General features: G+C 42.8%; 1 protein-coding gene across 1 annotated transcript in view; it reads right to left on the reverse strand.

The window, feature by feature from the left end:
- ELP3 (elongator acetyltransferase complex subunit 3) overlaps positions 1 to 25,730 on the reverse strand; it is a 96,630-nt gene extending 70,900 nt beyond the window's left edge. Inside the window, exons 1-7 of the mRNA XM_068936768.1 lie at positions 25,595 to 25,730; positions 23,909 to 24,008; positions 22,826 to 22,964; positions 21,496 to 21,566; positions 18,343 to 18,406; positions 16,409 to 16,477; positions 13,445 to 13,599 (exon numbers count right to left, since the gene is read on the reverse strand). Of these exons, the coding sequence (XP_068792869.1) occupies positions 13,445 to 13,599; positions 16,409 to 16,477; positions 18,343 to 18,406; positions 21,496 to 21,566; positions 22,826 to 22,964; positions 23,909 to 24,008; positions 25,595 to 25,613 (617 nt within the window). The 5' untranslated portion in view covers positions 25,614 to 25,730. The remainder of the gene's footprint in view (positions 1 to 13,444; positions 13,600 to 16,408; positions 16,478 to 18,342; positions 18,407 to 21,495; positions 21,567 to 22,825; positions 22,965 to 23,908; positions 24,009 to 25,594) is intronic.
- Positions 25,731 to 25,995: the final 265 nt, after the last annotated feature.

Genomic DNA, 25,995 nt, shown 5'->3' on the forward strand with positions numbered 1-25,995 from the left:
ACCCTGACAGGACCTTCGAACAGTACAGGCTTATTTTATATGCTCCCATCCATCCAGTTCAAGGCAAGAGCAACACAGCTAATGTTTTCTCAGAGACAAACTGTTAGCAAGCTGTAACAGAAAACACCACTATGAATAGGCATATGCTAGAGTGAAATATTTCAAGAAAAAAAAATTACATTGGATGGCTCTAACAGGAGCCAAGTTACCACCTCTTTTTTATCTGCCTCTCTTAAAACTAAAGGGTTGGAGGCTGAACAAGGCTTGGATGGGTAGGAGAGTGCTTAACTTTTCCTCCCTTATGCTGCTCTTTGCTCCTCACTACCCTGTCCCAGTAAGCAGAGCCAAATGATAGTCTGGGAGATTGAGGTCTTCACACTTCTTGCAGAACAAAAGTGCCAACACAAACTACAAGCTTCCTCACGCCAAACTTTACGGAGACATGAGTCTCTGAACTGCATTCAGACAGCAACTAACAAACTGACCTTGTCTGGAGATGAAATAACGGACCTACAAGGTCCAGGAACACAAGAACGGTGCCTCTGTCAAGTCCAAAGGTCCATCCAGCTCAACATCCCCTCTCCAGCAACAGCTGGTTGCAGATGCTGAGATCAGAGCATCAAGAGCAGGGCAGGCCTGCTCTTGAAAAAAACACTACTCCAACAGTTTCATCTTCAGGGACTTCCTGAGCCAGAGGTGGTGTCTTTAGTAGTAATAGATATGCTTAGTGCTTTGCAGTCCTCAATAGATTTTTTTCTATGAACGTGTTCAGTCACCTCCCCCCACAGCCCAATAAAGTACTGAGCAAATAAGTGATCCCTTTGTCCTTAACTCATATCTCATCCGAAGCCCCAGGTTCTTGTGCTAAAGGACATCATCCTTTATCATCTTCTCCATACCACTGAGGATTTTATAGATCTCTCTTATATAACAAACAAATATTTCTTACCCACTCTGAAGAGTCTTAGTTACTTAACTGATCCTTGTATGGATGCTCTTCCATAGATCAGGCTATGTTTATTGCGCTTCTCCGTATTTTCACCCAGGTTTACCTTTTTTTTTTTTTAAAGGAGACCCAAACACAGCTCAGTCTGTGGAGGCACCACAAAATTAAGCAGTGGCATAACAACATTCACCACTTTGCTCTCTCTTCCTTTCATTATAATTCTTCATGCCGTGCTGGTCTTTTAACCAATATCAAGCATCAAGCCCGTGTTTCTCATAGTTACCTACTACAATCTCAAAATCTTGGTCTTGAGTGGCATGAGCCAACTTGGAGCCCGTTGCTCTTTAAGCACAATAAGGAGAGCTATTCTCTTTCTTATACACGTTGCTTTATATTTATCTACACTGATTTCCACCTGCCCCTTCATCACCCACTCACACTCAGCATGGTGAAGGCCTTCTACAGCTCTCCACAGGCAGCTCATTGTCACTGCTCCAAATAATGCAGTACCATAGCAAGTTGACAGCCTTTTTATTTAAGGTTATGTAAGAATACCTCAAACAGATTCCAGCACAGATTCCTCAAGGATAGCACTGATGACTTTCCTCTGTGGTGAAAACTGACCATTCATTCTTTCCCCCCATCTCCTATCTTTTTACCAATTATTTACCCATGCAAGGCCTTCATTCTCATCTCACAGTCTTTAAGAGTTCTTAGCAAGGGACCTCACCTTTGGAAATCCAGGTAGTTTCACATATTTGTCAAATGTTTCAAAGACAACAACTACAACCTAGTGCTTTTGCCCAAATACTAGGCCACTTCAAGTAGCCAGAGGAAAGGAGTTCATCTGCCATAAGAGGAAAAATTCTATGAAAGCAAGAATCTCTCTCTCCCTTCTACGTAATGGGCATGGTTGGCTGTTAAGAATCTTAACAGTCAAAGAAAACAAAAACTGTTATCCTAAAAAAGATAATTATGAGATTCGACATAATACAATTTTGGACACAAACAGATAGTAAAGCACAACTTTTTTTTCCTCCCCAAGATGTCTGAAATAAGAAAATACCTAACATGCTTGCAAAATGTCCACCCCCTAAGCCCATATTCCACCCATTAGATGAGGAGCGTACATAGTTTCCATGAGTATGAGTCAGATGCTTTAGATTTTAGACTAATATATGAATGCCAGTATGAAAAAAAAAAATCCACAGTACACATGAAAGATGCACCTAGTCTGGCAGACCAGACTGATCATTTTAGCTTGTGTTTTCAGCAACCAAGATAAACAGTTTCATAGGCTATATACATAGATCAAACTATAGGTTTTTGACCTATGCACTCAAGCAGTCATTCTAAAATTCACATCCTTGCTCCAAGGATGCTTCTACAGACTTTTCATCTCATTTAATTATATCTAATAGCATTTGCAAAAGACAACCAAAGAGAAAAGAAGCTGTTAACGTATCCCCGAAAGGCTCAATAAAACTGCAAAAAGGAGCTACAGAAGAGGTGATGCAGATAATCAGAAGCTTGGCGGCACTGTGAAGATCCGGACTCACTACAAAGCAGGGTAAGATTTCCTGTGTTAAACAACAGCTCCTCTCCTATTTAAAAAAAAAGGAAAATAGTTCACAAGCAATTCCATATCCTTTCATACTACCAAAACCAAGCAGGTCTGTGGTCCTCGCTTCGCTCCAAGCAGTATTATTTTCAAAACCACTTGTCAATTTACGATGCACAAGAAAAGCCTGGAAAAATATGCTCAGCACACTGAGGGAAAAATCAGAGATGCTTCAAGCTATTAAGTTTTAGAAAGAAAGAAAAAAAAAAAAAAAAGCATTTCTCCATAACAATTTGTGAAATTCTCTCCAGTAATGCAGGATAAACCCCGAACACAGCGTCCCACTCTTACCTTTAAGCACGAATTCTATGCGGCACGATGGCCTTAATCCATATAGTATTTCATCGAAGTGAAAAAGGCAAAATGTACAGTTGCAGGTTGTGTTTAGTTAATATTTCATTTTGGTAAATTTTTGCTTTCTGGGATCGTCTCACCAAGGAACATATAATCAAAAAAAAGTGGCTTTTAGTCCTATTTTAAGTGTCCCTTCTGTGGATTCCAGTACAATTTTATTTGACTTCTAGTTAAATTCCACCTCTATTGAGTAATTAATAACAGCTATTCCCATAGGACAGGTTTTTATATCTGTTTCTCTGTTCCTCTACATGTACAGAAATAGGCACCACATCCCATGAACAGTAAATGATGCCAGAACAATGGCACTGAAGCAACCTGTAACCGTCTTTATTTCCCTGTACGTAGTGGCTTATAAAACTTGCATGAGGAGATGCCCAAGATTTGCCCTTGGTTTCTCACTTCTTTGCTGCACAATTTCATTCAGAGAAACTTGAAAGAACAATTCAAATGCCTGTTACCAAATCAATATCACCTATGATCAAGTCTTAATTATATAGTTTGTCATGGAGTAGTCAATATACAGTTACAGACACGGGATAACGAGGGATTTAGGAGAAAAATGCTTAAATCTAAAAGAATGAAACTGACACAAGGTATCCTTTATTAAATCTAATTTGAAGTCAAAGCTTTTCTTGCTGCGGCTGATGAGACACGCTGCACTAGGTGAGGTTTATACATATTAAAAAAATTGTTCAAATTTCAGTTCAGATATTGACTCACTGTGGCCTAGGGAAAGTTGCATATTCTTAGTAACAAACGCTCCCAGGTGGTTACTGAGGAAAATAACCACTTATGCCATTGCGGTCCTGCACGTAGTTCGGAAGACTAAATGCGCTCAAAACTGCTGTCGCATAAAGACAAGTGTCCAGTAAAAAAAAAAAAAAACTCTCTTTGGCGTTTCTGCATCTCCCTGCTAAACAGAACTCCTCTCGTTCCCATCTGACACTTTTAGAAGAACATTTAGCTTGAGGAGGGAAAACAGCTTGATTGCTGCTTTGAGGAAACAAAGAAATTGTATCAATAAAATTATAAACGGAGCCAATAAAACAGTCATCAGCCAAAACTGCCGGTGAAAAGCTATGGTTTAGCTAATCCTGTTCTCTCGCCAAAATAACTCTCACCTATAAAGCAGCAATACGATCTCTCTCACAAAAAGTGCTACAAAACATACAAATATGCTCATTTGCTCTCTCCATGCCTCTAAAGCTGCACGGTCACGAAGAGGCTTGGTACAACAGACCATGAGACCTGTTGGTGCCATTTCGCTGGCTCCATCCAGGGTAGCTCTAAGGCAGCATGTGGTGCCACCAGCCACTGACACTTTAAATGAAGGACTGAGCTGACAGCTTTGGAAAAATGATTGCGCATGCTCAGCTTTTAGCTGCTTCAGCAGTTAAAAACTTCATCCTCCCTGGGCATGAAATCCCTCCCAACTCCAGAGAGGATGGGCCAGTCCTACAGAGCAAGTTTCCTTGGCTCCACCACTAAGGGGTGAAGCCAAACATTTCCCATCACGGCTGTTCCCCCTGTCAAGGGCACACCTGGATTTTGAACAGAGCGCGTTTGCCTCCTGGGCTATTATTCCCTTCTTGGCAGCCGGAAAACTCGAGGGAACGTGCCCAGGGCAAATACAGCAGCAAGAGGCAGAAGAGAAAACGAGGAAAAGAGCACAATAAAAAGGTGACGTTGTTGACCCACTGATGTTAGGGAAGAGGCGGGGAAAAGCAAACACCTGGAAAGGAGAACGGGACCAGAAACCAACACTGGAAGAAACGGGAGGATCTGAAAAAACTGCAGATGCACGAACAACCGGCACTAGCTCAAGGAGCCAGACATCATTGACCAAGCAGAAAACATTTCCTGCCAAAGCCTGGACTGGTACGGAGACTCTCGGTGCGGGACCCAGCTCAGGGCAGTACGCACCCAAATTGTGCCGGGCGCTCATCTCCCACGGCAGTCGACGGCGCCTGGGCCACTAGAACCCAGCGTGATTCAATCGAACGTGGGCGTCTGCCTCAGTATGAGCTGAATCACTCGCTGGGCTCCGCCGATGAGATCTCCACCGGCTGTAAGGGGAGATCGGGCACGCAGCTCACATGCAAGCACAAAGATTGAGCTGTCTGAACCCACATCTCACCTCGTAACTTTTAGAGGCAAAGAGAATCCTACTTATACACAAGGCGCTCAGGCTGTTCCCACTAATTTTAGAAACCCAACTTGAAACAACCCAGAGCTGCACATAATCCATCTTTGGAGGTGAACCAGGCAAATTGCAGAAAAGAAAAAAAGTAGGCAATCCTACAGCCAAAAGCAAAGACAGAGGGCAACCAAGTTAAGGCTGCACAGACTGCCCTAACTCTGCCAATGCCTGTTAGCTTGGCTTTGCAAACTAACGGGCCGCGAGGAGGCACAGCATCCCAGGACGCATTAGCTGCAACATGCTCCAGAAAGACGTATTTCAAAAGCAAACAGCCTTTGCTCTCTGTAGTTCTCAAAACAGTCTCGGGAAAACCACTTCTCGATATTTTTCCCTAAAAATAAGAAAATCAAACCTGCTGTTTTTAACTTTCGTACTGCACCATCATGTTACTAGAAAATAACTTTTAAGTGAATTTAGTGCGGTTGAAAGGCAACAGCTCTCAGTTTACAATATCAACGAGGCAAGCACAGCACAGCTGAGGGAACTATAAACGGCATCGCACTATTTTACCAGCACATTTTAATTTGGGCTGGAAAGCAATCTCTGCCGAAAGAAGGAAAAAAGGGAGCGCAGGCCACACGTTAACTCTCCAGGGCACGGACACGTCAGACTGGGACCGCTCTTGTGTTACACCTTGGGCGACACGAGTCTGCCCACAGCGAGGCAACTGCTGGACACAGGTGACGTTTCCTGTGTTGCAACTTCACGGAGCAACAAAGCATTTTCCAATATTTGGTCTTCTGCATCCCTGGAAAACATGGAATAAAACAGTAGCTCAGGTAATACTTCTGTCATACACAGAAAGGTGTAATCCTTTGTGACGGGGAGGCCCAAGGAAGTTACACCAGAAAGCTTATCTAATACATGCTGCACTTTCTCTTCATGGCATTAACTTTGGATCACCAGGACAATTTGAACTAGAACCACGTAATAGCCAGGTCGAGAGTATATTCATACAGGTGACTGAGCCAGGAATAAAATTCCATCTCCGGCTGCCATCCCCGTCTGACCGCTCGGATCCCAACCTAGCATTAACATTTTAGTGCAGGTCACCAGAGAACTTGTTATCCTTGCCAAATTACACAGGCGCAGCAGTGAAGCAGCAAAAATGAGAAAAGTATTCCCTCTGGCAGGTGTTCAGCAGTAATTTGCTGAAAACGTACAAAAAAAGCCCCTAAAATTCATTACTTAGCTTTGACAATGTCATGACCGCTGGGGCCATCATCCTTTCCACCAGCACAGGATAAAATACCGATCGATAGCATTTACAAATATTGCTAAATTTGGCGTAACTCACATTTCTCTTATGAATAAACACTACCACCTCGTAAATGTTTGCTAAAGATATATTTGGTTCCAGCCTCCACCTTCGAAAACCTCAAACCACGTAATACCAGATGTGCTGTTGCTTTCACAGAAGTCTGTGGGTATCGATTTCTCCTATCTACCTACCCCAGCAATCTATGTTCAACTGCAAACCTGAATATTTCACACGCAGGAGAAAATGCTACAGAAATACCGAACAGGACAGATAACTCGATAGGCAACCACTTTCCATAGCTGTAGGAGGAACAAGATGAACAGCTACTCTTAACATCATTAGGATACAATCTGATGAAAAGACTTTCACTTATTTATCTTCCAAATAACACACTTCAGCAGCTAAAAGTTGGGTCTTGCAGTAGAAAATAAGCAATGCACAAGTAACAGTTACCCAAAAAAGGCCAGTCAACTTGGGGGTAAATATCCTCAAGTTCTACAGGCAGGAAAGACGTTATCCATACTGAAGGCGTTTAGGAGGAAAGACTCAGCAACAAACAGGCTTTAATGGTAAACATGGCTTCTGGATCACAGAAGAATCGCATCCAGTGCTGGAAACAAAGAAAATCTGCCTGCTTCTCCCAAACATTAGGAACTAGTCTCCAAATCTCTGGAAATAAAAGGAAATGTGAGCAGAACCTCTGTTGTAAATGCTCTGGCACTAAAACAACAGCCAGTTATCTCCTGACTGGCACAGAGGCGGAGGGAAATCACTGCCCATGAGATGTCCTGAGGGATCTGACAGGCAAGCTCGGATGGATACAGCCACAGCAATCTGCAATGCTGCTGCCTCCTGCTATTCACCCTTTTCTCTGCCAAAAGCTCCTCTCTGCACGGGAGAGGCTGCAGCACAAAAGTACTGACATCTCAGTTGCCCAAATTGCAGTTAAAGTAGTAGCTTAAACTGGCAATTACAGTGGTCTGTGCGAGAGCAGCAAGAGCTTACCTGTCAAAATACCTACTCGTTATGGCAAGTCAAGAGGTAAGATCTGACTATCACATTCTGGCAATTTGTAGCGGAGCGATTTAACGGGCTGGCCTCCCTGCGGCAGAAGGGGTGGCACATCTTCTTAAATCCCTACCCGTTTCAGATTAAGTGCTTTTGCCACACAGTGCACTCTGGCAGCAGAAGGGTGGACAACTGTATGTTCAGCTGCCTGTTTTGGAAACGGTAACCTCAAGCAGAGGGTCAAGGTAGATAAAGGTGAACAGCAACCTCTTAAATTGCTCCAGTATGAATCACTGGAGCTAGTGAGCCCAAGCCCCCAGTCATCTTTGCTACAGAGCGACAATTAGTAGTCTAAAAGCTCAACGAAGATAAATTAGTGCAACAAACTACCATATGTCAACTAAGCCACCTGAACTGTATGAGAATATCTTCTTAGCCCATACTAACTGTAAGGCTAAGCATGTTTGCTTAAGTCTCTTTCCTTGAGATTCAAGGCAGACTACTATTTCTCACAAATGGAGCCAGCTGAACACACACACACGGACAGCTGCAACAGCACAGGCAGAAGACGATCACTTGTTACCGTACGTAATTTCATTTCACGTCTGTGCCCTAGAATTAATATAGCTACAGCAGCAGGAAGACAAGACCTAATTTACCTGCAGAAGCCTACAGCTTCTAAAAAATTCAAATTGAGAAATTCAAAGTAGACTTCTAACTCTGACAACAAAGAGCGACCTTTTACAAATGGGGTTATTCTTCACTTTTGAAAAGCAGAATTAGGAGCTGCTTAGAGGCAGTCAACCTGCATGACCACTAGGTGATGAATTCCTAAATTCTCTGGGCTGCAGACAACTTCCAACCACCCAAACATTTCTCGCAAACACCATACAGCCCTCTCGCCAAGCCTATAGCTAATGCTTGTAAGCATTACAAAGCATTATACTGCTACAAACCAGCAATGGTCTAAACTTGGAGTGGTCAACAGACCTCCTCATCAGAGGACGCTCATTTGTCAGTACGACGACTAAATGCATACTGCATTTTCAGCCCTTTTCAAAAAAAGTACTACACTGAAAACAAGATTTTGTTTTAGAAGAATTACTGATGAGAGCCCTAATCCAGGGATCCGAGGAAAAAATACAAGGCTCTTTTGTAAAATACATAACCTCATAACCACACAAAGCACATTTTTCATGGGTTGCTCTGATTTAGCATGCTCAAGAGCAGTGACTTCCAGCTGGGTTTTAAACTGCATCAGGAACTCCACATATCAACCCAACTGCTACTGAAATCATCCACGCTTGGATCTTTCTGAGATACACCAAGAGGTCTTAAATGAGATGCATAATAATCCAGCCTCAAACAGGGGTTATTTCAAATTTATGTTCTAAAGTAGCCGGATCTGTCTGCTTACACCTTGCCAAAAGATCAATACAGCTTTTGGGATACCTAAAGGAAGTGCCCCCGCACATAACGCAGACGTTTGTGACGGAAGGAGGCGTTGCTGCCAGCATACCGACCCAGCTGAAGATACAACTAACAGGGAAGACACAAAAGGACGCTTGGCAAAAGCAATCGGCAAGGAGCCTGAGCAGAGAGTCAGGCTCGTGGTGTCATCAGATACCAGGAGCTGCGGTTTCTCCACATGAAATCAAATACAGCCAGCAGTACTTACTTTTGCAAGTCTGGGTTCTCAGTGCACGACGCGAGTGGAAAGTGAGCCTTTTAAGGAGCCACTGACAGATTAGCAGACGTAAAGCAGAACCAGTCTTGGGTAACGGACCTATTATGGACATAGTTATTCTCGAGCCACATAAGAAACCCTGAACTCAAGAGCTCTGTTTCAATTTACTAGAAACTATACTGACAGAAACAGTGCGGTAACACTCCAGCAGAGCAGCACCCTTCCAAGAAGTGTTCATATTCCCTCTTCCCGCAAACAATTTTGTTTAATTCAAGCAAACTGATTTGCGCATGTGGACAAGAACATGCTATTACGCCAGCTGTACACCTGAATACTGTCACAAGTATCACGTACACAGGATGCTTCAACTGCAGAACGTTTCCAGCAATTTTTCCCCTTTTTACTTTCCCATTAGCAATGCAATTGAAGACCAGAGCAAACATCAGATAAACCGCCATAGTGGCAAAATCAACTTTAAAAAAACATTTCTCTGCATTTTTAAATATACGGAGAGAAACCAGACTTGATGTTGTAGTCCAACGAGCTGCACATCGGGCGTGGAGCCCAGGGGGATCTTCCTGCCACTTGCCTTTCTGAACAAAGGCAAGTTCTCTTTTGGCTTCATTCGCCAATTAAATTCAGATCCTGGCTCAGAGAAAAGGAAAAGGTGCTCAGCCTTTCCGAGTTAAGTGATGAATCACACTGGCAGTTAAATATGCCCAGCACCTCTAGTGAGTCATGGGTCAGGTGAGAAGAGCAAAATGATGGGGAGAAGCAACTGTCATTTGCATGTGTATTTTACACCTTCTTGGTTCATGTTTTCACTGTCCTCCCAAAAGAGCAAATGCAGCCACAATTACTGATCAACACTTGGACTTGATGGGACCAGCTCCCAAAGATGGATGTATTTCTCTAGTGGTGTACAAAAAGAAGCAACACAACATCTATCTTATAGTGCTGCTTTAGCAGTAACTATACACCTCCTCCCAAAGAAGGGAAGCTTATCATGACGAACACATCCTTGTTTGACAGACATCCAGAAATGCACTGAACTCTCCTAAGCTGTGTTCTCAGGAGACAGAAATTAAAACTTCTCAGTCTTGTTGCATACTCTCTGCAAAACAAAAATGTCCTCTGGCTCTGCAATTCTTTACTCATTCCTGGGCCAATTTATTTCTCAAGTAGCACCTCAAGCAAAGACTTCTGTCTGACTAGTCTAAAAGGCATCCATTCCTTCAATAGAGAGGTGCTGCAGAAATATCAATCACTAGCAAGACCTTCTTGGGGCAGTTATTTCCTTCCTCCGCTTCCAACAGAGTCCACTCTGAAAGCCTTAGCAGTTTCTCTTCATCTTTCTTCAAATCTGGTTTTTTGGTTAAAGAGTTTGCATAAGCAAACATGGTCACTTCTACATGCACATTCTGTTCTTGCACACACAAAAACAAACACTTAACTCATTTCAGGTCCACTCATGCAAAGGATCTCCTATTGCTTTACAAATACAGATGCAAAGGGACCTCTTCACACCTCCCAGGTTAGCTACTCAATTTACTTGGAAGCAGTTTAAAGTAGCAAACTAATGTAGATGCTTTGAGCCATGCTGTGAAGATCCTGCTCTTTCCACTGTCTCTATATAGGTACTAAAAGACAGTTTCACATGTATTTATTTGGCAGCAGCTGTCTGGACCAGTGCCTCGTCTTCTGAGATGGATCATTCCCAGTCCCATGTCACTTGGCGTTATGCAAGTGCGGCTGGTTTTGCAGCTGTATGATTTACCACACAGCCAGTCTGACCACAAGACTCTGAATCTCTAAAAAAAAAAAAAAAAGCCAGGAGCCCGCTCAAGAACATGAGCTGGTATCCAAAGGCCAGCACAATTCAAGGACTAAAAAAAACAAACAAACAAACAAACAAGAAAACCTCAGACATGCAGTGCTGTTTTCTGATGAGAACCAGTTACATATCCTCATGGCAGAGTATGATTTTACTGTATTGCTTGGAACTGCAAAGGATCAGACCCTTTTTATCTGATTAATTGGAACCAGGGCTGGTCAAGATAAAGTATTATATGAAAAGAATTCCAAATGATGTCAGGATGAGAATGCCAGACTCATGAGCCCATCAGTGCGGCACAATTCAGGCATTAAAGGTCAGCATATCACCATCACTGGAAAGACTGCATTTGACACAGAATCAGAACTCAAGTTTAGGGCAAAGGAAAGAAATGACTGGACAGAAGGGGAAAAACCTGTGTTCACAGTTAGGCGGACTGAAGCCTATACAAATAGATGCCGCACTGGTTTAACCAAAGAAGGAATTTTGAAAAGCTGGAGGTCATTTACAGCAAGAAGGGGACCATTGTACAAAACCTAACATTTATTTTCACCAGCAGAAAAAAAACCTCAAGGCTATTACAGTCTCTTTAAAAGTAAGGGGCGAGGGAGAGCAGATGCCAGGGTATTGCTGAACGCAATACCCAAAATACAAAACAAGTAAAATACTGTCAATATCCCCCAAGTAGCACAGTTTCTGTTAATCGAAGAAGGGAGGGAGAAAGGCTGAATCCTCATATACAAAGAAATATAAATTCAACTTTGAAAGTTTATTCCCAGTCTTACTGACCATCTCAAAACAGTACTGTAGTGACGTAGCACAACAGCTCTACGCAAAAATAAGCACAAAAAGTAAAAGCTCTGATTCACCTCAAGCACAATCTTGTCGCCTCTAGATTATATGGGAAGTGCAACATTAGTAACTCCCACCTACCTCCATTTACCAACCATTTAACATGAATTTTATGTCAAAAATAAACATTTTTATTTTTCTGCTGGAAAAAACCCCATACATTGCTAGTGCAGGGTTTTTCCACTTTGCTCAACCTGCGCGCTTGCAAGGCAACATACAGACTTCAGAGTCATTTTATTTGCTTATGCGTTGAAAATTACCTGGTCACACGATCTGCGTCATGAGTAGCTTCCTCAGTAATCTGCAGAGCAAAGGACAGCCTACTCCAAAAGCAATTTTGTCTCCAATAAAACTGTCTAGAGACCTGCAGCAGGAAACACTGAATAACTGTATTCTGAACCACTGATGTACACGGCAGCAGAGCACTAATTTGAACGGGCAACTGCAAACTCGACCCTTCCTCAAAAAGGAGTTGCGTTCTTTAAGAGCTCACAACTAGGGCGTAAGCAAATGAAATTTAATATTTATGGGTTTTGCAGTGTATTTTAACACTGGGTAGTTTCAAAGATTCTTTTGCATATTAACACCACCTTCAAGGAAGCCTTCAAAAATAAATGTTCCGTTAAAAGTATTTCTATATGATACCTACAATTCAGAGAAAAGCAATTCTTTTCTCAACTTGTTCATGATTTTATTGCCTTGATAATTCCACTTGGAAACAAGCAGCATAGCACTTTTTTATGGTCTTTGAATGACAAGAAGGAAAAAAAAACCAGAAGAGAAAAACAGAAAAGTGTTTGCTGCCCTCCAGAGGAAAAAAAGACAAAATTACAGCTGTAAGATATGAAGCTAGAAAACACCTATTCCTATCCAGTTTTAGAACTGCTTCCCTCAGTAGGCAGCAAAGGTATCAAATAAAACTCACTGCACTGAACTATGACAGCAAAGTAGTTACTAAAAATGTCAGTGGGGATGATCACCTACTAGCTCCAAGATGTCACACCTTTTAAGTTTTTCTTCTCAGTTTTATACCGCAAGATGTACTGGACAGTTGTATATTTAATAACTCAGAGCAACTATAAATAAATCATTCTCTGCTTTTCAGTTTTAGCTGTAAAATGAGAACAAGAGCAACTCCCTGTCAAACAGAAATACTGCAAGGATAACTGCAAGGGGCGCAGAACTCCTGAGCGCTGACGCTCTCAGGGGTGAGTCATCCCTTACGGGGAGCTGACGTCTGGCTGCCCTCCAAGCAGGGATCAGTTCCCCTTCCCAGCTGAAGCAAATAAATCTCACGGCAATGTGATACGTCACAACTCCAAATTAAGGTGCGGAGACATAAAAGGCACAAGTCCAGATGGAATGCCAAGAAATTAGGAGAAGCTTAGCATTTCCTACATGAAAAAAATAGATAAAACCACAACCTTATCTTCTGCTGGCGCTGTGCAATACGTGCAGCAAAACTGGAGGTCAAGCTATAAATACTCTGTGTCTAAATACATAGTTGGATATCTAACTTGAAACATTACCTTTCAAAAACTGAAGCCTGAACTCTGTATTCAGTTATTTTTCCTTAGACCAAAGACTATTTTTAAATAAAGATAAAATAAAAATTCTTTAGAAAGGCTAAAGACTACTTTTAAATGATTATATTTTTTTGAAAAAAAGAAGCGCTTACCTGACAGCCTCTGCTACGTTGTTGGAAGTGTGTCCTGATAAGGCATCGTGAAGGTTACGGATGAAATAATCTCTATAGTCTTCAGGCAGGGCCATAAAAGTTCCACCCATCACAATGAATTCTACCTTATCCACACTGTGGCCCAACTGCTTCAGCTATAAAATTAAAATTACCAGTGAGAAACTACCAGCGAATGACTTTTGGATAAAAGACTTCTTTGAAAACCCTGACATTCCTACAGCTGCAGATGTTTCCTTCAGCAGTTAAATCTTTTATGAATGACCAGCCATTAAATACTCATGCACAGACTTCTTAATAAGCCCCTCCAAAACCTCAGAAATGACTGTTCTACTGCAAGAATATAGTCTTTGAAAGATACTTTAGAGAGAGACGATGACAAGGAAAGCACAGCCAAGAAGTACGAGTGGCACACGTGGCAGAGCTAGTCATTAAAAGAAACTCGAAATGGAAAAATACTACTATGGTACTTCAAAGTAGGAAAATACAGGGAGTTTTGCATACTCAGCCACCCAGATACAAGACAGCTGCCAGTCTGAAAATGCAGAGCCAGGTTAAGAGACTGTGCAAAGGATAACTGGCCTTCTGGACAGGGCAGGTGAGTAATCTGAGCACAGCATCTCGATTAAGTAGTCAGACAAGGTCCAGTTTGAAGCTAGCTTAGATATGGCCAGTAGGAACAATTTTCTCACGTCTGCACCAATCCATATAGAACTATCCTTACAAACTTGTGGGAGAAAAGGAGCAGACTGAATTCATGCAGAATTTTCTGACAGATTCAGGGATATACAGGAAACTAGTAAAACAGGACGGAGAGCCTCTTCGGATCTTTTAATCCTCCAGCCGAGATGAAAAGCTCATTTTGGTAGTAAAGACACTACAGCAAAAATATTCTACACGCCAGTAATTGTGAAGAGTCAACAACTGCCACAAAAACAGCAAACTCCCAATTCAGTACAATTGCTTTAGTAGGGTCTCCTGTCAGCAATAAACTATTGTTCAGAAGAGACTACTTTTTATGAGAGGTTCAAAACTCATAAATTATCCAATGGAGATGAGGGTTAAACAGTTAACATTGTTTACAAACAATTTCTCTGTAGGGTCAAGCTAATATAGAATCACGGAATAGCTGGATTTGGAAGGGATCTCTAGAGATCATCTAGTCCAACTCCCCTGCTCAAGCAGGGTCACCTAGAACACGTTGCCCAGGACTATATTCAGTCATGTTTTGACTATCTCCAAGGATGTGGGCTTCAAAACCTCTCTGGGCAACCTCTTCCAGTGTCCAACTGCCCTCACAGGTTTAAAAAAAAAAAAAAAAAAGTTTTTTCTCATGCTTAAATGGAATTTTAGGCGTTTAAACTTGTGCCCGTTGCCTCTCGTCCTGTCACTGGGGACCACGAAAACAAGTTTGGTTCTGTCTTCTCTATTCCCTCCCATCAGGTGTTTAAATACATTGATAAGATCTGCCCTGTACCTTTCCTTTAGCCTCTTTTCCAATACCTTAATCATCCTTGTGGCCCTTTGCTGGACTTGCTACAGTCTGTTCACGTCTCTCTTGTGCTGAGGATCCCAGCACTGGACACAGCACTCCAGATGGGTCTCACCGTAGCCTAGTAGAGGGGAAGGATCACCTCCTTCCACCTGCTGGCAACACTAACGCAGCCCAAGATGCTGTTGGCTTTCTTGGCCACAAAGGCACATTGCTGCCTCATGGTCACCTTGGTGTCCACCAGGACCCCCAACTCCTTCTCTACCAAGCCACTCTCCAGCAGATCAGCCCCCAGCCTGTTCTGCTACATGAGGTTACTCCTCCCCAGGTGCAGGGGTCTGCACTTCCCTGCACTTGCCTTTGTTGAACTTCAGGAGGTTCCTCTCTGCCCATTTCTCCAGCCTGCCGAGGTCCCTCTGAATGGCAGCACAGCCCTCTAGTGTATCAGCCACTCCTCCCAGCTTGGCATTGTCAGCAAACTTGCTGAGAACGCTCTCTCCCATCACGCTGGTCGTTATGGAAGATGTTAAACAGTACTCATCCCAAAATCGGCCCCTGGGGCTTGCCACTAGCGACTGGCCTCCAGCTGGACCTTGTGCCACTGATCACAATCCTCTGAGCCCAGCAGTTCAGCCAGTTTTCAGTTCACCTCACAGTCCAAAATTTAGCTGTCTTGGAAAACCATCAAGAAGCAGATCATATAAACAAGCTGTAGGATTTAGTTGTTAATCTTCCACCAGATCTACTCACTAAGGATATGAAGAGAAATTTTCCTGGTTATATATACATACAAACAAAGCCAGCTTGGCACTGAAACAGCCTAGCTTGTTTGTTTGTGTGGTTCTTTAGCCTCTGCCCAATACAACTTTCCCTCCTGCCCTCCTCCTCAAACGGAGGCGGTATTTGTGTCAGTTCTTGTCTCAGGACATCAGCCTGTGCTGCCTCGATTGCTGGAGGGCAGCAGATAAAACTATTTGCCCTTCCTCTTGTTAGAAGAGGTGGTTAAGTGATTCCTCAGGGAAACGGTTTCATCTCAGTTCCCCTCCACAGAAAAAGTCAAGTTATGCAGACAGAAAACAAAAGGAAACTCATAAAAGCAGCAAGGCAGAGAGAATACTTAAGAACCTTCAAAGCAGAGAAGGAAAGCGAAACACACCATGCTTTAATTTTAAGATCCTTTACTGTTAGTAGGTGATCCCAATCAAATGGTAGATTATAACCTTGTGAAATGCCACTTACTTTGACTTCCCCCTAGTCAAATATCAAAGGGTAATGAAAACATACAAAAAATACAAGATAAGCAGGCCCTCAGCTATCACCTCCCAGAACATAACAGTTAGGAGATGCAACACTTGAGGCATGAGCAAGGTGGTAGGGCTGGCAGGAGCACCCACACGTTAATAAACTGCCATAACTCTAGGACTTATCCAAAATACAGGACATTCGAGGCTTACCTGTTCAACTCTATGTCTTGTCTGAAGATAGGGGTCATATCTAGCCCGAATAGCCCTCATGGATGTTGGCTTAAAGATGGAGAAATTGATTTAGTTTTTTTTTTTTTTAATTAAACACAGTTAAAAAAAAACACGCGCACACACACAAGATAAAATTTTTTAGCACTGAAATGGCTGCTTCAGTTCTGCAAACACTCAAACCTGACAATTTCGAACTTACAATCAGAGACTCCATCCAACTGTAAAACTGAACGCAGATCCTTGCATTTTTGAAAATTTTAACAAAATACATAATACATAACACCCTGATAGGGTAATGTAATGTAAAAAGAATGACACAATTTCAGATTTCTAGTGGATTATGACAGGATGGATAAATAAGTAACCTGTACAATAATTCACAAAAAATAATGCAGATCTCAAACACAAAATGGTTTTCAAAATACCAGTTGTTGTGTCCTGTTCATTTCAATTTCTCTTCACTTGCACAACAGTTATCCAAGGAATGTCCTCCAAAGCTCTATTTGAGCTTCAAATATTCCTTCAGCTAAACATACTCTTTTCATTGAAATCCCTAATAACTTATGCTGTACATTACTAACTGCTGTAAGCTTATTAATAATACTCTTAATAAGGTTTCTAACTATCTGGTGTATGCTGGATGTTTGGTATTTCATATCTTTTATACTAAAATCTCTAAAGGAAGAAGACTCTTTTAATCATGTGCAACTCCCATACGGTGTTAAGACTAAATAAATTAATATAAAAGACACCTAAAACAATATGAATTATAAAGAAGGTATATACATATATATACACAGAGGTTTTTCTTTGGACTAATGTTTAAGGGATAAGTTTCAAGTCACTAAATAATGTATAATATCAGACAAAAATCATACTAAGAGGAGGCTGCATCCCTATTTATCAAATTAATCTGGTTTGTAATCTACCTCTTTTACTACTTTATATCTGTACAATAGCTATCAGTTGCTTTGTAAAAACTAGTCAATAATTTAGCTGCAATAAGATCTCCTGCTATTAAACTTTCAGCTTGTTGCCTCTCATGCTTCCACTGGGCAACTCTGAGAAAGGCTCTGGCTGTCATCTCTATACCCTTCCGTTAAATCCATATTGAGCCATAAGCAAAAGTATGTGTTTCTACTGAGATGTTTAGTAAGGAAAATTTTGATGCAGAATGACAACTCCTATAGGGATCAGAGGTAGCATTTAAACAAAGCCACTTAAAACAGTAGGCCATAAAAACTTTATCCTTTGACTTTTGTCAAAGTTAAAAGTTGGCAGGAAGTAAAAGTTACCTTCTGGCCTTTCAAACTGAGGTGGCCAGCCTCTCTTGACTCCATAAACTACATAACAACACTTTCACATTGCCAGAGTCATCAGACATCTCCTACATACCCCAAGAAAGCAAGGAGAAAGAGTTGCTCCATAAACGGTTCACAAGTAGAAAGTTGCACTTTCCTGCTCTTCCTCTAGGAGATGCAGCAAGGCATGCAGCAGCATCCCACAGGAAACAGCTATATCACCTCCAGCTGCTCCTACTTAGTCACTACTTCCCACAGCTGGGGGATTCAGATGAGGAGCAGCTCCCACAGCAGGAAATCATGCAATGCAGCCGCAACACAGGAGCTGCATTTGCATTTGCCCTGCTCAGAATCACAGGCTGCTCACTCCTGCTCTAAAGCATTCTGCAAGCGGTATAAACAGTAGAAAGGTCAGGAGAAAGAAATAACTGCTATAAGAACTGAAAAGAATTCCCAGTCTTTTAGTTAAGCTGCTTTAGGTCTCAGTACGGAGTTTATGGAGTCTACTTTTGCTTATTCTTACAACAAGGATGAAATCGTAGAGACAAAGAGCAGTCTAATCAAAGTTTGTAGAGAATGTAGACAATGCATTATAGCAAACAGAAGTAATACCTCATATCCAGTGTAAGACTGTGTTGAATATTCAAAATCAGAATCAGGTCCACCTGGGCAGTATCTGCAAATATTACAAAATAGAAAACAGGCATCAGACAAACCAGCTAATTGCAATGACTCCCTTAGTTTGTCTGAGGTACAGGTACAAGAGGGTGCAGGCTGAGCAGACACTGCTCCATGCAGTCCATCTCTGATGAGAAATACAGGGAAACACAAGTTTGAGACAGTCTGTCCACAGTAACGAGGAATTGCCCTTCTGCCCCCCCTCCCCCTCCCCCCAAAAAAAGGAAGGCCTTGTTAGCTCAAGCACTATAGTATCTTAAAGCTGCAATATAGCTTCTGGACTAAAGTTGACTCACAACTGGTTAGCTCAGAACACAGGATGAATGAATTTGGGTGTTTCTGCATTACCCAGTGTAAGCATAGGCTGAGAAGCACATGCCCGAACACACATACTAGAGACAGTAGTTCTGCAGTATCTATTAACATTGAGAGCATTTTTAAATAGATACAGGCTCAGTTCCTAAGTACGGAGTAGTGCAAAAAGTCTTTTCACTTAATTTTAATGAGAGATGGGAGGTCAAAGAACAGTTCAGACCTGTTAAATGACTACATGCACATAAAAACAATTTGGTAAGACTTACTAGAAGCAAAAATGTACCATGAACATATCCCTGGAACTTGAAATTATTTCAGGAAGCTGCCCTACAAGTTTGGACTAATAACAGACCATGAGATTTTTTTAAAAGTAGTTTTACAAACACAAACAATTCTAAGTATTTTCCTCCACTCAATCAAAGAAAAAATGCCTCATTTGATACAAAGTAAAACTTTGGCTTTGCAAGGAAAGACAGAAAATGGAGACACCATCTAGGTAAAAAGTCTGCATTTCCTTTCCAAAAGGTAGGAGAATTTAAGAATGTTGATAATGTGAAAGCCCATTTACATTTGTTTTCTGAACTCAAGAACATGCTATTTAAAGAATACAGCACACTAAGATTACTTAAAAAGAGTAAGGCCCCACCTACTCTGGATAATTGCATGGCAGTTTAGTATTAAGTTATTATTGGTGAACCTAAAAGACTTGTTTGAAACTCCTCTTCTGTGACACAGCAAGACAGACTTGCAGCTATCACAGAACGACTGCTAGCCATGAGTAGAATGGTACATGGATTATTCTCCATAGCCAGTAATCAAAAGAAATATAAAGTATTCGGAAGGGACCTTAGTTTTCTTCTGAGGGCTATGGGACTAACGGTCAATCTACAGTCCTTCTGCATTCAGCGATCACCTGACACAAAAAGGTCGACAACACCTTCAACTTTAGTAATACCCACCTCCAATGGAAAAGGTAACAGAGCAGTCAGTTAACTGTTACTTACAGTGCAGATCTCAAACGCAGAGACAAAAAAATTCCATCTCTATCAAGTCAGACACATTCCATTCTCAGTAAAATTGATTAGTTTCCTCATTGCCCGCCCTGCAAACTCAGCCCAAGCCATCTGTCACCATTATAAAATTAATTACCAAATTACCATGGCCAAATTAATTTCCTGGTGAAAGTTATGCAATCTAATTCAAGACATTTCACATAAGTAATTAGCTTGAACATCTCAAACAAAATAGCTGTGATGCAAAAACAAGAATGGAACCAGCTCATTCTCTGTTAGCCAGCTCACAGTAAAATACACTGAAACTTTGGGAGTGACAACGTGGGAAGGAGAAGCAATGCTTTTTAGTAGATCGACTGATATGATTAGAAAAATAGATGAGATTTCAGGTGTACAGAATCTTAAGTCAAATAGAGGCAGCATACTTCAAGGTAAACCCCGTTTTGGGTTTCTTCATTCAAAAAAACTTTAGAAGTTATTCCCTTAACACCATAAGCTCCTGGCAGCTCATTCCAGAGCCAGCCAAAGTCAGGTTGTCACACCAAGCAAATTTTTTATAGACAACACCTGAACCTTCTCAGTCAGCATTTTTCAAACTTTTTAGATTGGGCCCTGTTTCTTTTCCATAATAGTCTTCTATCTGCTTTGCACCCAGACTATTCTCATGTGCAAAAATATTCAAAGATACACACATACTCCTTGCCGTATATTCTCTTCTCCTTTGGACTTCAAGATCCACTGTCATAGCTTACTAGGAGTCATTTGCCCCTGTTTGCTCAAAGGGACAGTCCACACAGGCATAGGATCTTTCGGTACATTTATAAATCTAACCTATCACAGTACTACAACTGGTATTTGGCCATTCATATGTTCTCCTGGTTACTATAGTCACTAAAGTGCATCTACTGATATAAGTAGGGTTTGGCCCATAAAAGAAAAAGGGTTTCTCCTTCAAGAAGAAGAAAACCTGAAAATCACAGAATCGTTTAGGTTGGAAGGGACCTCTGGAGATCATCTAGTCCAACCTCCCTGCTCAACCTGGGTCCTCTAGAGCATATTGCCCAGGATCACATCCAGATAGGTTTTGAATATCTGCAGCAGACTCCACTACCTCCCTGGGCAACCTGCTCCAGTGCTCTGTCACCTGCACAGGAAAGAAGTTTTTTCTCAGGTTCAGATGGAACTGCCTGCGGTTCCGTTTCTGCCCATTGCCTCTTGTCCTGTTGCTGGGCACCACGGAGAAGAGGCTGGCCTCATCCTCTTGACACTCCCCCTTCAGATACTTGTACACGTTGATGAGATCCCCTCTCAGTCTTCTCTTCTGCAGGCTAAACAGGCCCAGCTCTTGCAGCCTTTCTTCATAGGAAAGATGTTCCAGTCCCCTCATCCTCTTGGTAGCCTTCCGCTGCACTCTCTCCAGGAGTGCCATGTCTCCCTTGTACTGGGGAGCCCGCAATTGGACACAGTACTCCAGGTGAGGCCTCCCCAAGGCTGAGTAGACGGGCAGGATCACCTCCCTCGACCTGCTGGCAACACTCTGTCTAATGCACCCCGGAAACCATTAAATAAGTGGATTCTTTAGTGTAACGCGCAGGTATAGGCAATTTGCACTTTGGATCCAATTTCCTGCAACTTTTTACTTGCGCAGAAAGGAAGCCTGTGATAAATAATCTCCAACAGGATGCTACTGCAATACTAGATTCATACAGAAATACTGGAAAACAGCCTTCCCTTAGGTCATCCAAAGTGTCATACTTACACACATATGTTGCCCGTAAAGTTAATGTGTGGACACCTATGTGGTTTACACATCACGGCCACAACAGCAATCTGTAATAAGCAGAGTTACAGAGGAGAGAAATTTTAGTAATTGTATCAGAAGTTACAAAAACAGAGCGCGTCTTGGAAGGCTATATAAAGAAATGAATTTGCAAGAGACTAAAGATATCTTCTGCTCAGTGTACCACCAAAATATTTATGCATTAACTCATGAAGAAAAGATTATAGCAAATATATCAAGAAATAGGAATCCCATTATTACATATTTACATAAGTCAGAATAATCTGGGAGTATATTATAATATACTCCCATATGCTCTTTATAATATTATAAAGAATCAGGTGTCTTGTATCAGATCTGATATAACCACGCAGCACAAAAGATGCAGACTGACATTCAGATATTCACTGGGACCATTTAGGCTGCTTCTGAGACAGTGCATGGGCGGAAGTGTGTCACAAAGCAAACTGAAAAACATCTGGAAGATGAAAATAGGGGAGATAAAGAAAAACAAAAAGACATAAAACAGAGAATAAAGAAGAAAACAGCTTCCCCCTGTCACCTTTTTTTCCAGTCCGGTCTCACATAGCTTTTCACACATTAAACGCAAGCACAACATAAGATGCTATCATCCCTTTTTACAAGGAACAGGGAGAAGAAGAGATAGAGGCACTGGAGATTTTCAAGCGTCCGCTAATTTTGAGCGCCCAACTTGGAATGCTTCATTTTTCAGAAACTGTTTGGAGTAAGAGTTTAGTGAAATAGTCCCTAGCCATAAACATTAAAAAAAAATAACTATTAAGAACTGATCACTTCCAGAGATTTTGGTTTCTGATTTTTTTTTTTAAACTCTGCCTTTAGGCATGCTATATATACAATACGGAAGCTTAAGAGCACACAGTTCAACATTAGCTGTACCTGTATTACTGTTTTCAAACTGAACTCTTATTCAAAGAAACTGGTTAAATACTAACATCTTCGAATATTCATTGAGAGGGCCTACAGATTAAGCTGCACTGTTTCTAGAGCAACTAAAAAAGCAAGACAGGCTAACTTGCTAGATGAAATGAAGTCTCCACGTCCTATCTTTCTCTTCTCCCAAATGCTTTAAATGCAATGCCTGAGTGCTTTGAAAGTAGGAGCCTTGTGAGCACGGCATCACAGAAAAGATAACCTGGAAGCTGGCAATGTCGCCAGCGCATCTTCATTAAAGCTTCTGGATATTCAATATCCTCGTCTTTGAAAGTGATTACATCCAGTATAATTTATCTACGCGGGGATAGATGCAAAGAACAATATATGTGCTTACCCCACTAGCAGTTCTGATAGGCTTGGCTTTCAGCTTTGGTACCAGCACCTTGCGGTACTGTGGTGGAACAGCAGCAATAATGTCAACTAAACGAGGTTGTGCTGAAAGTCCATACTTTGCTGACGTCTTGGTTTTCAGCCTAAAAGGCAGAAGGACCTCAAATCAATGATTACAGTCAGACTTGCCCGGCCATCTTCCACCGCAGTGCTATCATGTTACTGTTCTATTAGAGGGAGACCTGGGTAGGTTCTTCCAATTTGCCTTCCAGGCAACTTACTTAAAAAGCAAACAGCATTTCCGTGCAACCACAGCAGCAGCGCTGGGCATTAAAATACAGAAAATAAACTCCAAAAGAAATTCACACGCAACATTTGCCAATGTTTTGAGTTTCTATACCTTTCACTTCTAAATATGGTTTTACCCCAAACATTGTGACAGCTGCCCCAGAGACTCCAGCTTACCCATTTTCAGCGAATTATTCTTTTCATAAGACTTCCATCCAACTGATCTCCCACAAACTCAGGCTCTAGCTGAGTTAATTTCCAAGATAGTTCTGTTATTTGTTTCCAGCATCCACAAGAAGTTTGCAATTATATCATGAAAATAAAATAGGGACATTGGGCCAAATTCAATTGTCATTACTCTACATATGTAAAGAGGGAAGAAGTTTCTGTAAAAAAACAGCTTCAGTTGTAATACACTGCTAAGAAAATTTGCTTTAATCTATGCTACCCATAAATTATTCTCTCCTTCTCATGATGGAATTGACTTTGGGACTAGCAGATGGAGACACAAAAAGGCAGTCGCAAGTTTCTTTGGGCTTTTTCACCAACACAACCCATTTTGTGCTCTGAGCACTGCCAATAAAGTAGCAAGGCATGATTTCCTATCAGCACAAAATTTACAAATCTTCATATCTGAAATAATTACAATACACTTCATTGTCAGGTAATAGTAAGAGAAATTACAGTAGGCTATGGAAGTGAAACATTGTTTTAAAATAAAGCTTGAACATAACAGACTGCACAGGACACATTCCACACTGGTGAACCAACTGTTTAGTTTCATCCTGGAATGACTGACTTGTTCAGATTCACATCTTTCCCCAGCTCATGAGCCTCGATTAATTGTTTTATGATGTCAGCTATCGTCATCATCATCAGCTCTGCATGGCTGAGATCTCCTGAAATGAGAACAAAACAACAAACCACATGTATATTAGGACTTTCTAACTGCTCGTGACAATCAAGTTGCGTCTGCCTTGTAATTCATTTTTAAGATTTCCTACAACTTCAAGGCACTGCTGCCTAGAGAGGAAATTTTGCCCCTGCACCTCATTCTTGATTTGCAGAAGACAGCCAATGCCTTGTATCACTGTTTTTTTTTCTTTTACTTCTAGGACAAACTCCACCTTCTCAGCATGGAGAACGTGCATGACAGCTAGAACTAAAAAGTCACTGGAAGTTAAAGACAATTAATAGTGTGGAACAAGACACATGAAGAAGCCAGCTCCAGAAACTCTCCTCCGTCAGAGACCCCGAATGGGTACGCTGCATCAAGCTTCCTCAAGGCTTCCCCCCAACCATTAAGCCACCCTGCAGGGACTGTCTGCGCTCTACGTACTGCATACGTTCCTCCATATCAGCTTTGACAGAAAAAGCGCTTTGCTACTAGCAGAGCCTGGCTTCCTAACATATATTTATTTCACATTATGCAGCTCTGTCTGCATTAGCAAGAGCTGGGACGGTAAGTTATATACACGCAGAACTGTTATCAGAAAACCTGTTAGGACGGACATAACTAGGTACACAACCACACTAACAACTTTGTTAGTGTGAGCCGTGCCAAAATTTGGCAGCGCTTACATCCACCCCAGAGAAGCACCACAGCACTGCTGTCATCTGGTCACTCTCTGCAGGCACAGTTTTGGACAGACCAGGCCTCTGCTAACCCCTCAATACCCTGCATCATCTTTGCGGCCCCATATCTCCTCCGCAGCTGGTTTCCCTCAGACATGAAGGCAAAACCCGGTAACACTGGGAACTCCCCTGCCCCTGGCATCCCAACCTGCGTGTCTGACAGCCTGCTGGGGCACAGGTCAGGAGCAAGGCAAACCCCCGAGCACCTGGGTGCAAAGGTCTCTACTCCCTGTTCAAAGGGTGACTCACCAAGGGGTGCCAAGTCCCCCTAGTCTTCAAGCAAGGTTACGGGTAGCCCTTGACTCAGGGCCAGGGCAGGGGGCAAAGCCCTGACACACTGCCCACACACCCCCAACACACACACAGGGCCAGGGGAGGGGGACAAAGCCCTGACACACTGCCACCTCCCCCCCCAACACACACAGGGCCAGGGTGGGGGGACAAAGCCCTGACACACTGCCACCTCCCCCCCACACACACAGGGCCAAGGGAGGCGACAAAGTCCGGACACCCTGCCACCTCCCCACACATACAGGGCCAAGGCAGGGGGACAAAGCCCTGACACACTGCCACCTCCCCACACATACAGGGCCAAGGCAGGGGGACAAAGCCCTGACACACTGCCACCTCCCCACACGCACAGGGCCAGGGGAGGGGGACAAAGCCCTGACAAACTGCCCACACCCCCCCACACAAAGGGCCAGGGCAGGGGGCAAAGCCCTGACACACTGCCACCTCCCCCCCAACACACACAGGGCCAGGGGAGGGGGACAAAGCCCTGACACACTGCCACCGCCCCCCACAGGGCCAGGGGAGGGGACAAAGCCCCGACACACTGTCCCCCCGGTACCTTTCTTCTTCTGCCTCATGCTGGCGCCGCCGCCTCAGCTCGCTCCCCTCCCGGCCCAGGCCAACGGCTCCCGCCGCAAAGCGACCCCCCCCACACACACACACCGTCGTGAAAACGCCGCACCTCCAACGGCGCTGCCGTAAAGCGACACATGGAATGAGCGGAGGGGGGTCGCTACTGCTCGGCGCATGCGCACAGCTACGGGGTGGGTAACTGCGCCGTCCGCCGGGGGGCGCTGTGGGGAGAGACCTAGAACCGGGGGGGCGGACACAGGCGGTACCGGGAGTGACCTAGAACCGGCCGTGACCTAGAACGGGGCGGGGGGGAGGAAGGCACACAGCCAGTACTGGGAATGGCCTAGAACTCGGGGTGACCTAGACCCTGGAGGATAGTCACCTCTG

This window comes from Struthio camelus, chromosome 3 (genome assembly GCF_040807025.1).
Source record: "Struthio camelus isolate bStrCam1 chromosome 3, bStrCam1.hap1, whole genome shotgun sequence".
Lineage (NCBI taxonomy): Eukaryota > Metazoa > Chordata > Aves > Struthioniformes > Struthionidae > Struthio > Struthio camelus.